At 42.8% G+C, this 14064-nt stretch overlaps 1 protein-coding gene across 1 annotated transcript in view; it reads left to right on the top strand.

Annotated features, from left to right (window-relative positions):
• itpr1b (inositol 1,4,5-trisphosphate receptor, type 1b) overlaps positions 1–14064 on the top strand; it is a 367911-nt gene that overhangs the window by 140689 nt on the left and 213158 nt on the right. Inside the window, exons 3-6 of the mRNA XM_084317431.1 lie at positions 4363–4478; positions 4939–5025; positions 7733–7891; positions 9900–9998. Coding sequence (XP_084173557.1) covers positions 4363–4478; positions 4939–5025; positions 7733–7891; positions 9900–9998 — 461 coding nt within the window. The remainder of the gene's footprint in view (positions 1–4362; positions 4479–4938; positions 5026–7732; positions 7892–9899; positions 9999–14064) is intronic.

The following is a 14064-nucleotide window of genomic DNA, read 5'->3' as shown; positions in this document are numbered from 1 at the left end:
GTCCTCCTGGACTAAAAACATGCTTAGTCCACTAAGTCACTAAGGACTTGAAATTTGAGTATCCCAGATGGATGCATTGATCATGCTTATCAAATGTGTGCTCATAATTTTCAAGGAAATAACTCATTCCGCTTGGAAGAAAAACATAAAAAAGCCCTACAAATAACCTATGATCGAACCTGTGGGAAACACTGAAGAGGCACAAGAGTACACTACTGTTACATAGTACACTACATTCATACCTCATTTGCAATTGCACCTTACCTCAAAGTTTTGTACCTCATTTTCTGCATTGTACCTCACCAGGGTTTCCTGTGGCGGCCCGCCACAGTTGTATAATGAACCCAAACAAAAAATTATTTAAATTTACTATTATGACTACTACCACTGCCAATACTACTGATACATCCCTATTGGCAAACTTTAAAATTAGGGCTGTCAGTTTATCGCGTTAATTAGATTAATTAATTACACAGCAAATTATCGCGTTATGAAAATTAACTCAAAATTAATTACAAAAAATAATATATATATTTATTTTTTATATATATTTTTTTTATCATTCATTCCATAAGAATGTAGAATACACATATACAGATTTTTTTTTAATATGGTCAATTTGCATGTTCTTGGTATCTGATTCTAGTGACATCTATGAATCTCAGGGAATGTATTCCCAGTGTCAGAAATACTGTGGGCTAGATCCACAAAGAATGGATTGCACGGTGCAAGTTGCACCCTTACTTACAATTCATTATGAATTGAAAATGGGGGACCCTGATGTAAACTAGACGAGAGTCTTTCTCTGGTCTGTAAGCATCCCCTTAACAATTGTGTGTATTGAGCCGTACTGTATTGTACCCATTCTGCAATCTGTTAATAACATTTTCATTCAATCAATCTGTGCGGTGATTGATTGAATGCAAATTTTATTTTGAGTAAATTGTAATGAACCAAATGAGAATATCAATACATTTTGTTTTATCTTTGACTGTGAATAACACTATGCTCAAATTGACCAGAAAAATCTAAGCAAATTAATAGATGGAAGATGATTAAACAGAAGGTTTTGTAGATACAGTACTGAATTCTGCCATCCGGACACATGCAATTTGAAATATGATTATAGAATATAGAATATCAGGCATAAAATGGTTATGCGATTAAAATGCGATTAATTCGATTAATTAATTACAAATCCTTTTTTTTATATATTTTTTTGGGTTCATTATACAACTGTGGCGGGACTAATTAGACTGTGGCGGGACAAAGAATGGATTGCACGGAGCAAGTTGCACTCTTACTTACAATTCATTATGAATTTAAAATGGCGGACCCTGATGTAAACAAGACGGAAGTCTTTTTCTGGTCTGCATCCCCTTAACAATTGTGTGTATTGAGCCGTACTGTATTGTACCCATTCTGCAATCTGTTAATAACATTTTCATTCAATCAATCACCGTGCAGATTGATTGATTGAATGAAAATTGTATTAACAGATTGCAGAATGGGTACGATACAGTACGGCTCAATACACACAATTGTTAAGGGGATGCAGACCAGAGACAGTCTCCCATTTTCAATTCATAATGAATTGTAAGTAAGGGTGCAACTTGCTCCGTGCAATCCATTCTTTGTGGATCTAGCCCTAGGTAATTAATGGGAAACCCTGGAATCACTGATTCCTCCCAAATAAAGCCCTTAACAAGCACAACAGTCAAGTTAAGACTGCTCTTCAGCGCTCCTAAATCCTGCTCTTAGTCAGGGACGAATCCAAGCTTAGGGACGGTTGGGGAATCCCAAAATCGACCCGAAAAGGTCTTAAATGGCCCTAAGAGCAAATGTTTTGTCTTAAGTCCGTTCGTGAATGAGACCCAATGAGCTTAAGTAGAGAGAAGAGGCCATAGCCCCTGGCCTCTCACCTAGGTGTGAACTAAGCAATTTTTTGGGGCAACCAAAAGGAATTCTTCCACAGTAGACTATAGTGGGGTGGGTAGTTAAGATTATTATTAGTATTACTATGATTATAGTGTAGGGCAATTGTAGACCATGAAAGCACTAGGTAGGTAAAAATTGAGTAGGCAACTGAATTCAGCGTCGTACAGTTGGGTAACAGAGCCTAGGGTGTAGGCTCTTATGTGGGACATAGTCCCTTATGTTTGGGGAACACTGCACTTACGCAGCAGCCTTCCACCCAGCATCCCAAGAGACAACTAGTCCCTGGATGCTGTTGTGTTGGCCATATTTTCAACAGCTCCCGCCAGATTGTCTATTTTTACCCCCACAGACATGTCTTTTCAGCCTAAATCGCATGTGGACTCTAGGATTACCTTCCATAATACTCTCACTCCTACTGCACTACCGTACATCCTCATTTATCCCGTTCATCCCGTTCCTCCTCCTCTCTCTAAACCATACCACCACTCTCTCACATACGTACACCCAGAGACATTTAAAAAGGACACTAACCAAGTCCTTCTCACTTCCTCTAATTTTGTCATGTGAGATACACAAGGTGCGCCATTGGCGGTTTTGATCGCATGTGTATATTATTTTCTTTGACATTGAGGTAAATATAAGACCTTCTCTCACAAGTTGAAGGTGATTTGACACTAATCGTTAACGATAATGCCAGTGTAAAGGTCCCGGCCATTTTCTCCCCATTGGTGCTGCTTTGAATGCATCATCTTTTCTCATTATAGTATCTTTTGTTCATCCCTGCTCTCCCACTGCCCTGTTTTCTCCACTAGTCCTTCATCCTCCTCTCTTCTTTTCCTCCTCTTCCCAAGCCACTTTATCATCCCACCCTTCCACCCAGCATCCCATGGCAGCTAATCCTCGACCCTGTTGTGTTGGATGCATCTTCAGCAGCACCCGCCAGAACATCTATTTATACCCTTCTTTCAGCTTTATCAGGTCCCCCATTGAAACAGACGACTCATAGCCATGTAGCCTGTTCATGAAGCTATGATGTCAGACGAGAATTTAAGAGTGATCCCCATCAACATAATATACATAGTGATTAGACCTTACTTGTACCGATCGCAGAGTCTGACCAGATTACTGTAATTATAACTTGGAGATATAACATCCTGTTGCATGGCTTATCCATACTGTACTCAGGATATAACATCCTGCTGCATCGGTTATCTATACTGTACTGAGGATATAACATCCTGTTGCATCGGTTATCTATACTGTATTGAGGGAGAGAGGGAGAGGGAGGGAGGGAAAGGGAGGGGGGGAGAGAGGGAGAGGGAGAGGGAGAGAGGGAGGGAGGGAGAGGGGGAGAGGGGGAGGGGGAGAGGGAGGGGGAGGGGGAGGGAGAGGGGGAGAGAGAGGGAGGGAGAGAGAGGGAGGGAGAGAGAGGGAGGGAGAGAGAGGGAGGGAGGGAGAGGGAGGGAGGGAGGGAGAGGGAGGGAGAGAGAGGGAGGGAGGGAGAGAGAGGGAGGGAGGGGGAGGGAGAGAGAGGGAGAGAGAGGGAGGGAGAGAGAGGGAGAGAGAGGGAGAGAGAGGGAGGGAGAGGGAGGGAGAGGGAGAGGGAGAGGGAGGGGGAGAGGGAGAGGGAGAGGGAGGGGGAGAGAGGGAGGGAGAGGGAGAGGGAGAGAGGGAGAGAGGGAGAGGGAGAGGGAGAGGGAGAGAGAGAGAGAGAGAGAGAGAGAGATCTCTCATTACGTGAGATGAGGGACTAGAGTTTGAGCTTGGTCTACACCTCATTCCAGGACCAAAGACCATAATAGAATAAACTCGTCTTTCCCAGCCTCTGTGCGTATAGACATAACTTTATTTTGTGATCTAAGGTTATGGAAGCTTTTCACAAATCCCTCTTTGGTCGACGCTTTCCTATACGACATCACTCATGTTACTACTTTTATTATCTCCACAACGCTGCATGCCAGCTGCTCACTTTATATGTACAAATAATAAAAGAAAAGTGAGGTGCAACATTCTGTGACCCCAACACTGGGACTCCAGCTCATTAAATCACGCCAGTTCTCTTGTCATGTAGGGAGTAGGGACTTGCCAATAACAAGCCCATTTTGGGTCCTAAAACGGTGGTCTAAGGACCCGGCCACACTTACTCCGGATCTCCTTGTTGGACAGGGCTGATAATCTTTGCCAGGTTTTTATCCGTTTTGACATTTAAGAGGATGGCCTTTTGGAACCGACAGATATGTCACTGTCCGTTAGCAAAGCTGTTACGTTGGCTAGGTTCTCGATTAAAACCAAACCAATAGACGGCAATTCTTCCTGTCTGTTTCCTCTGTTTTTGTGATGATCAGTGTGGCCGCTGCCTAATTGAACATCAAGGTTCTGCTATTGACTTTTTTTCCTCTCTTCCCCCTCTTTGTCTTCACCCAGACTGCCTCTTCAAGCTGTGCCCGATGAACAGATACTCGGCCCAGAAGCAGTTCTGGAAGGCGGCCAAACCAGGAGGAAACAGCACCACTGACACATTGCTCCTCACCAAACTCCATGTAAGCATCCTGTATATCTACTCCTAGTACAGTATCTCCGGCTAATGCTGTGTATGTGTTAGTGAGACAGTGCTACAAGTTGTTGTTTTTTCTTTCAATATATATTAAAATTATTATAAATTATGTTATGTACATTATGTGTGTTTTGTGGATTTCTTCTGTACATTTTCTAAAGCACTGGATACAACCTGGTTTGTCTTTTAAAGCTCTATATAATTAAAGTTGACTTGACTTGAGTTGAAATGTATATTCGACACATCACACCAGAACTATGATTCAATATTGTGTTTTGAAATCGCTTTAGATAATCAAGTCGGTAAAGTACATGACCTGGTTGAGTGTATTATTCACTAATGTAATTTTCTCTCTCTCTCTCTCTCTCTCTCTCTCTCTTTCTCTTTCTCTTTCTCTTTCTCTTTCTCTTTCTCTTTCTCTCTTTCTCTCTCTCTCTATGTTTCAGCACGCTGCTGATTTGGAGAAGAAACAGAATGATTCTGAAAACCGTAAACTCCTGGGAACCATCATCCAGTATGGAAATGTCATCCAGGTACGACGAGCATTTACGATACGACGTCTAGGACACGAGAGTCGTGGCCATAACTGCTGCAATTTGAGGCTGTGCCTGCTTGATAAAAGAATGGACCTTGTCTCCATTAGCTGTGTTTATCCTGGCTGGGGCTAGCCATGGTCTAGTATGGTTGGGTTTGTGTCACCATTGCATTGTAAATGCTCCGGTTGCTAGGTAACCTTTCAAAGTTCACAGCACCAACTGTGGTACACGAGCTAAACCATGATGATACAGCCAGCTTTGGTTGGGTTGTGAAAGGTGGCTATCTTAGCCATGGTCCAGCCAGCGTGAACCCGTTATGTTCTCCCAAAAGAAGCGGCTGGCGACTCCACATGTATCGGATGAGGCATGTGGTAGTCTACACCCTCTCCAGACCGATAGTGGGGCAATACATACAATGATCACAAAGGGAATTGGCATAACGACTAAATTGGGAGATGGGAGGAAAGAGAGAAAGGCAAAAAAAAAATTAAATCAATGGTGTCAGTCTTAACTACTGGCCACCACTAACATTGACCTTGATGGCCACTGATTTTGGCAAAACGAACTTGGACAAAAAGAAAATGCATAGTGACTTATCTTGAGAAAATATAAATAGTCCATGAAGTGTGTTGGTTAGCATGTTTATTTCTTCCTGACTACCAAGGCCTAGAAGAACAGATTTCAACTAAGCCAAAATCCATAGAATTGTATTGAAATCACCCATAGAACAACTGAGAGATTCAATTTCCACGTGATGTATATGAAGATGTATATAACATGATTGTGCATTACAGTGTTGAGGTTATACATGTATTATTACATAATTACACCAGGCGAACTAAAAATAAGAAAAAACGGCTTAGACCTCAGAGGGTACTTAATGCTCAAGGACATGGTAAACATGGTAACATGGGACATTTGCCTAAGTTTGTCTTATAAATTAAAAAACACGCTGCTGACTTTGGAGAAGAAACAGAATGAGTCTGAAAACCGTAAACTCCTGGGAACCATCATCCAGTATGGAAATGTCATCCAGACACGACGAGGACAAGCTTTTACGATACGATGTCTAGGACATGAGAGTCGTGGCCATAACTGCTGCAATTTGACACCGTTTACAGCTCAAAGCCGCTTCAAGGTTCGTGACCTCTGACCTGGCATATTGTGCGTCCTACCTTCGGTCAATGGTCTCTAACAACACACCCTAAACCCCAACACTGTGCATCTTCTGGCCGCCGGAGACTCACTCCTATTCGGGCTCCTGGGGGGTCATCGAAATGAAGCAGGCTATTCTCTGTCCTCACTCCATGGTGGTGGAACGAACTCCCCACCACAGACGGGACAGGAAACATGCCCAATTTAACCAGAATCTTACTTTACTGTCATTTACTATGCTAATTATGTTTATACTACTATGCACACAGAGTGCAGCACTCAAGTTTGGCACTACTAGATGAACAACACCACTTACCCTATAGCTGTCAGAGGTGTACCCCTCCTGCTGACTTGGTATAGTACACCATTTGTAAGTGGCTTTGTATAAAAGCGTCGGCTAAATGTAATGTAAACGTGCCTGCTTGATAAAGAATCTTAGTTGGTGGTTAGTGAAGCTTTGAATAATACCTGGCTGCATGGCTCCTTCAACAGCGGTGTCAGTCATGAAGGCCTTATCGTTCTCCATTCATTTGTGTTCATTTGACCACGAGTGGTTTGGCGCACATACTGTAGGTATGATGTTGGTATGATGATGATCATAAATGTCACTGAATTGAAAATGGGGGACCCTGATGTAAACAAGACGAAAGTCTTTCTCTGGTCTGCATCCCCTTAACAATTGTGTGCATTGAGCCGTACTGTATTGTACCCATTCTGCAATCTGTTAAATAAAGTTTTCATTCATTCATTCATGTTACTTGGGTCTCTGAGAACCGTGCAGCAGGAGCGATGTGTGGTGTTTGGACGAGGGAATACCCACATATAGAGCCGTCTCTGTGGTGACGACCTGGCCTTTTTAATGCAGGGCTCATTTGATCCGTGGCATGATGCTGCTGGATTCCACAGGAAGTGACTGCCGGTTTGCGGAAAACTATTTGGATCACGCTTGTGATCCAGCATGGCCATTTTCACCCTCTATATATAATTACAGGGACACCAAACCAAGCAAACGTGGATACATATACTGTAGGAGCGGTATTGTGTGGTAGAGAAACTGGGAGCGACAGTATGATGGTGATAATTGCCTACTATCCACCCTCAAATAGAGGGTGTTAAAAATTAGCTAAGAAAAGAAGGTACTTTGACAGGTCTGAACATGGCTCATTTAAATGGGTAAAACTGCAATACTGGTCATGAGAGCCATATCTGGAGAAGATATTTGATGAAACTTGGCCAGAAAACATTCTTGCTATGCATGTATGATACTTTCAACAGGGCCGTTCCCTTGTGGCCTCTTGTGCCAGTCTCTGACATACTTTTCTGGCATTTACCTTCTCTCTACGCTTACAAGTTATTCCATGACGTCGCTGTAAAACAAAATGCATACATTTACATCCACTACTAAAGACAAAACATATTACATACATAAAAGCTTTTTTTTTTTTAAGGAGTAAAATATAATTTGCACAAGTTGTATCAAGCAAACATTATGCCTTTATATTCAACTGTTTTCTTTTTTTTTTTTAACTGTCTCTTGTTTGACTAACAGCTGCTGCACTTGAAAAGCAATAAGTACCTGACGGTGAACAAACGACTGCCTGCGCTGTTGGAGAAGAATGCCATGAGGGTGACCTTGGACTCGGCTGGCAATGAGGGCTCCTGGTTCTACATACAGCCCTTCTACAAGCTGCGCTCCCTGGGAGACAGTGTGGGTAGCCTGCTCTGGGTTGTCTGTGGAGTCGGGGGATAAACATTGGGAGACCGTGTGGGTAGAGTGTCCAGGGTTGACTGTGGAATCAGGGGATAAACATTGGGAGACAGTTGGGGTGCCTTGGAACTATGGACTTACGGGGTAAATGGTGGTAGACTGTGGGTCGAGTGCCCAGGTTTGCCTCTGTAGTAGTAACAGTAGTAGCCTAAAGGTTATAGGTCATGTGAAAAAGTCACCGAAATCAGTCAGAGTCAAAGTCAGAGAAATCACAAGTCTGAACGTCGAGTTTCCGAGAGCCACATGAAGAGGGAAGAGTGCCCAGGGCCGACTGTGGGGTGAGAGGTTAAACAGTGAGGTCCAAACATAAACATGTCTTCGGTCTTGAGTCATTTAATTTATACTGGATACAGAGTAGTTGTCTTGGTTAAACACATCATTTCCTTATATGTATCTATAATGAAATGCGGAGGGTGGAGTCCCAGTACGTGTGTCGCAGAGAGAGAAGGCAAACGACGACGTCCGTAGCCGACAGACACAGATCTCTTACAGTTTACGTGACCTCAAAGCCTCTGGTCAGAGTGGCGTCAGCAAAGACCATTAACCTGCTGGTGATTAGAACAAGACACGACTTGTTATCTGCCAACGCTCACTGCGTGTACTAGCAGTCACTGCTGTGGTTGAGCCAGCATTGGCAAGATAAAACTTTGCGAACGTAATGCACCTCCCCCTCCCTGGTCGATTTGCCCTTAATCGACCAAGACTTTGTTAGTAGATTTTTTTTTGTTTTGTATGTTTTTATTTCCTGTAAAATGATAAGCACATTTCACTAGTTTGTAACATAGCATTTGTTATTGGTGAGTGATGGGGTCAGGGTTATTTATTAATTTTATTATTATAAAATAAAAAGTATAGTTAGTATTAGTAATGATGTGACAATCTGTCTAAATCCAGTTCTCTTCACAGATGATATGGTCCAATATGCCCTCTAGTGTCTGCTGGCTGACATGACATGACATGACATGGATGTTACTGAACCTGGGCATCTGGGTCACATATTATCACCTGACCTTATGTCAGTTTTGAGAATGGGGATTTGGGGAAATATAAAGGTCTCCATATTTTCATCTTTTCAACTATTTTATTTTGATATGATTGTGGAACGGGTTTGTTAATGTCTAAATCTTAATTTGAATAAATCATTTCCTTAATTCATTTGAATTCAACAAGCCATGTTAGTAGGTGACAGTGTAGTACGCCCCACATTTATTCATTATTCTCATCCCTGGTTAAAAGCCAGTCCCTTGTTCTGGCTTCTTTCATAAATGGGGCAGTAGAGTAGGTGGGACTCCGGCTCCAGAAAGGACCTTCTTCCTTGTTTGTTTACAAGTATGACATCATTATGTCTAGGACTAGCTCTGAATGGCTTGTTTAATCTGAAATAACAGCTATGGCCAAATAGCAAGGAGTAGGTTTTTCCTCACAACCTAAATTACATTTCGGGGGTCAAACCCATTTTCTATGATGCAGAACGTTTAACCGATTTACTGATCCAAAGCCAAAGGCTATCGACAGGAATTCAAATGAAGTGGTTCAGATCAGTCCCACACGGTGCCTCTCAGAGCAGCAGGATTTCACCTTGCTGTGTCTACTTCCCCCTGCTGCCCCAGGCTGGACCAGCGCCAGGGTTCGGTTCTGCGGTTTAACTTGTTTATCCTGAAGGGCACTTGACTTTGTCCTAAATTGCACTGACACACTTGTGTGTGTGTGTGTGTGTGTGTGTGTGTGTGTATCTGGGTAACGGTCCCCCTGGGGCCAACAAGGATGGATACAGTGACCCACTCTGTCAACAGAGGCTTGTGACGTATGTGTGTGTGTGTGTGTGCATGTATGCGTGCGTGATGGTCTTGTGTTTTGGCATACATACAGTAAATATGTGTGCATGTAGTACATACTGTAAACAGTATTATGAGTGTAATGTCTGTGCGTTGTGCGTTTGTCGCTTCAGGTGGTCATCGGAGACAAAGTGGTCCTTAACCCTGTGAACGCTGGACAGCCTCTGCACGCCAGCAGCCACCAACTAGTGGACAACCCAGGATGCAACGAGGTGCCGCGCATGAATATTACTTTGCGCCAATCTGTCGTATTCTTTTCAGAATGTTCCATCTACAGTCCATGTACATTCCATGTACACAAGATTTTAAAAATACTTTGCACTGGCTGCTGCTTTCTATAGTTCTATAGTGCTGTTTGCAGGGCAGATTACATGAATGACTGAGGCAGCACTTGCACTTCCTAAAATATGAAAATGTCCATGGAGTTAACCATCTGCACTGCTTTACATGTCCATGCTCTGTTGAGCATAAGGAAACAGTTAACGTGAATACAGCTTACAGCAGGGATGATAGTTAAAGTGAATATAGCTCACAGCAGGGATGATGGTTAAAGTGAATACATCTCACAGCAGGGATGACAGTTAAGGTGAATACATCATAAACACAAAATTGTTCTGTTTCAAATGGTAGAGCCCCTCATCTTCCTTTCACTCCTAACACAATGCTAACTGCATGCAGGAGAAGAGCCTTAAAAGGTACAGTCCACATTCTGGCGTCTCTCCATATCTTTTAGATCACGAAAAGAACAACATTCCTGGTGATTATATCAGCATATTCCCTAGGATATGAATACCAAAGCTAGATAACCGTGGAACAGTGAAGGGCATTAGCTAGATACAGTATTATACATTGTTATTGGTCCAGGTGATGGACATGTCTTGGCATGTACTGGAGATGGCCAGATTTACTTTGACTTGGAAGGAAAATGTATTTATAAATATATAATGTAATGAAAGTATTTCGTTTTTAGCTTTGTGCCAAAGAAAAGCAATTCATGAATCCTAATGGAGATGTAGGACAGCGCTCTATAACACATAATGCCGAGGGAGGAGGGATAGAGCCAGATGTTAAGAAGCCGTAATCACTCATTGTTGTTATTACTCATTTGTAAAATAGCCACGTTGACTTGGCCTGCCTACAGAAACATTTACAGAGATGAGGAAGTGTGGTTACTTAATTGGACTCTAAATGCCAAAAAGGCACTTAAACAGCTTTTAGAAACCGTTGTATATCGTCTGTGTCTGCCAACCTGTACTACTGCACAGACATTAGCAATAGGGATGGGCGATGCCATAGACTTTGGATTCAATATGATACCAGGTCCGGTATCGCCAATATCTATACAAATACTGATGCTATTCTTAAAAGCTGCAAATGTAGCTTCATAAATGAGAGGTATTTTTCATAATTTATAAAGTGAATATGCAACATTAATATGCTGTTGCTATTGTTGGATTAGATTACATTCTTGTACATTCTAATGTATTGTCATTGCACAGCACAAGTACAGCACAATGAAAATAAGTTGGCATCTAACCAAAGTGCATATTTAAAGTGCATTAACAATATACAATGTACGGGCGGCCGGGTAGTGCAGCGGACTAAGCATCTGTCTACCACCACAGAGCCAGTGGGATCGAATCCGGCTGTGGTGCCTCCGGCTTGGCCGACCCTCCACACTAACACAATTGGGAGTGTTAAACAGCGACTCCTACAGTTCGGTCGGGGCGCCTGCACAGCAAGGGAAGGATCTGGGAGAGGTAGTGTGACCTTCCACACGTTACACTCTCCCAGGGAGAGTCCGCGCTGCCAGGTGAAAAGAAGCGGTGGGCTGGCTACACGTGTGTCGGAGGAAGCATGTGATAGTCTCCACCCTCCCAGACCGACGGTAGGGGGTAGAGTGCGCAACGACCAGGAAGGGGATTGGGAATTGGCATAACGACTAACATTGGGATGGGAGAAAAACGGAAAAAGAAGCGGGGAAAAGATAATAAAAAAAAAAAAAAAAAAAAATATATATATATATATATATATATATATATATATACAATGTACAAGTAATTAAATATGATGTATATAACAAGCTGCTGAGTAATATACAGTATACTAGACTTATACAGGTATAAATCCTCATCATAATATGCAATTTACAGTAGCAATATTTATCAGTTAGGGGTTAAGTGTCTTGCTCAAGGACGCTTCCACATGCTTCCAGGAGGACATTTACATTTACATTTAGTCATTTAGCTGACACTTATCCAAAGCGACTTACAAGTCAGCAGGAAAGTTACAACTATTTCAGCTGAGTAACAATGTTCATCAAACAGTGTTGAAACTTGGGTGCTGCAATGTTGAGTGCATAGTAGTAAAGACATATTAGTATAGTGGGAAGAATGCATAGTAGAAGACGGTAAGACGGTTAGTGTTTTTTCCCCTTCATTTCAGATATTGATTTAAGAAGTGTGTTTTTAGTAGACGGCGAAAGATTGGTTGGGTTTCAGATGTCCTAACTGTGGTGGGAAAGGACAGAATAGGCGGTTTCTCTTTGATGACCCTTCCGGAGCTTGGATAGGAGTGGGTCTGAGGCGACCAGAAGATGTAGAGCGGAGGGGTCTTGAGGGTGTGTAGTTGGAGACCATTGACCGGAGGTAGGTGGGAGCCGTTCCCTTCGCTGCGCAATATGCCAGGTCGAGGACCTTGAAGCAGATTTGTGCGGCGATGGGGAGCCAGTGCAGGTCCCTAAGTGGGGTAACATGGGCCGACTTTCGTAGGAGATCAGGCGGGCAGCTGCGTTCTGAATGAGTTTAAGTGGCTTGGTGGCGGAGGTCATAGACCAGCAAGCAGTGCATTGCAGTAGTCGAGGAGAGACATGACTGTTACATGACTGGACAAGGAGTTGAGGGGCTTCTTTTGTCAGGAAGGTCTAGATCCGTCTGACATTGCTCAGGAGGAATCTGCAGGTTCTGGTTGTTGCGGAGAAGTTCAGCCGATCGTCAAGGACTACTACACCAAGAGTGGTGTGACTCTGGCTTGTTTTAGAGAGGTGGGAACTACCCTCAGAGTTGAGGGAGGAATTGATGGTTGCAGTTAGGAATGGGAGGGTGTCTGGTGCTATGGTCTGGAGGAGTAGGGAGGGTATTGGGTCCAGCTGGCATGTAGTGGGACGGTTCAACATTACCAGTGCCAAGGCCCTGGAGTCTGTAATGGGAGAGAAAGATGACAGAGTAAAGGATGAGGTTCTCGATTCAACATTTGGAATGGGTGGGGGTTGGGAGAAGGAGCTGCGGATCTTCTCCACTTTTTTCTCAAAGAATATTGCAAAGTCCTCGGCAGAGAGGAAGAGCTGGAATCTTAACCATTTGATTACCAGACAACTGCTCTACCTACTGCACTGTCACCCCCAAATGTGTGCAAAACGGAGTTTCTGAAGGACATTAGAGACCCCTCCCCCAACGAGGATGGCCAGGGCCCAGTAGATCAAAACGTTTAATCCCTATCTGATCGGATCAGATTTGGATTTTGGTTAGTTCAAAACCAAAAAACTGGATTAGGATCACTTTGATATTGGATAAGATCAGGAAATCAAATCCAAATCTTCAACGCGGGTAGTTCTAACCGACAACACAGGATTGGGATCAGTTTGATCCCAAAAAACTGGATTATCTTGATCCCATCAGAGGGGTGGTTTTCCAGTGGATTACCAGAGCAAAATGTACTATACAATTTATAAGCAAATATGTTTCAATATAAATAAAATGGCGAAGTTTGTTAACTGAAATAATACACAATCTTTAGCCTTCATGGCAAATCAATTTAACTTAAAACATATTACCGTAGTCATGTTTGTGGTGGCCATTATATGTCTCCGCAATGTGGACTCTTGTCTTCCTTGTTTGTATTATTTTTCATATCCACTAGGTAGGATTAAAGCACTGATATTCAGGATCTAGTAGGGGTGTAACGGTACACAAAAACCACGGTTTGGTACATACCTCGGTTTTGAAGTCACTGTTTGGTACGGGTTTTCGGTACAGTGGGGGAAAGTTTGGCTTTCCATATTCCACTCAGGGGTGATGTAGTGTGCAGTAACTAATTGTACTTGTAGGGCTGTCAGCGAAAATTCTATATTGAAATTAATAATCGACTTGTAAAGAATTTTTTTTGTATTATTATATTAGATTGTGAAAAAAACAGCCCCCGGTGGGCGGTCGTTAGTGGTTAACATACCGCTGTATTCGTTCGGTACACAGCCGTTCGGTACGGTACACACTGAACTGT

This window comes from Notolepis coatsorum (assembly GCF_963971535.1).
Source record: "Notolepis coatsorum genome assembly, chromosome: 6".
Lineage (NCBI taxonomy): Eukaryota > Metazoa > Chordata > Actinopteri > Aulopiformes > Paralepididae > Notolepis > Notolepis coatsorum.
Note: the sequence above shows the minus strand (reverse complement) of the source record. Positions and strands in the feature narration are given on the sequence as shown.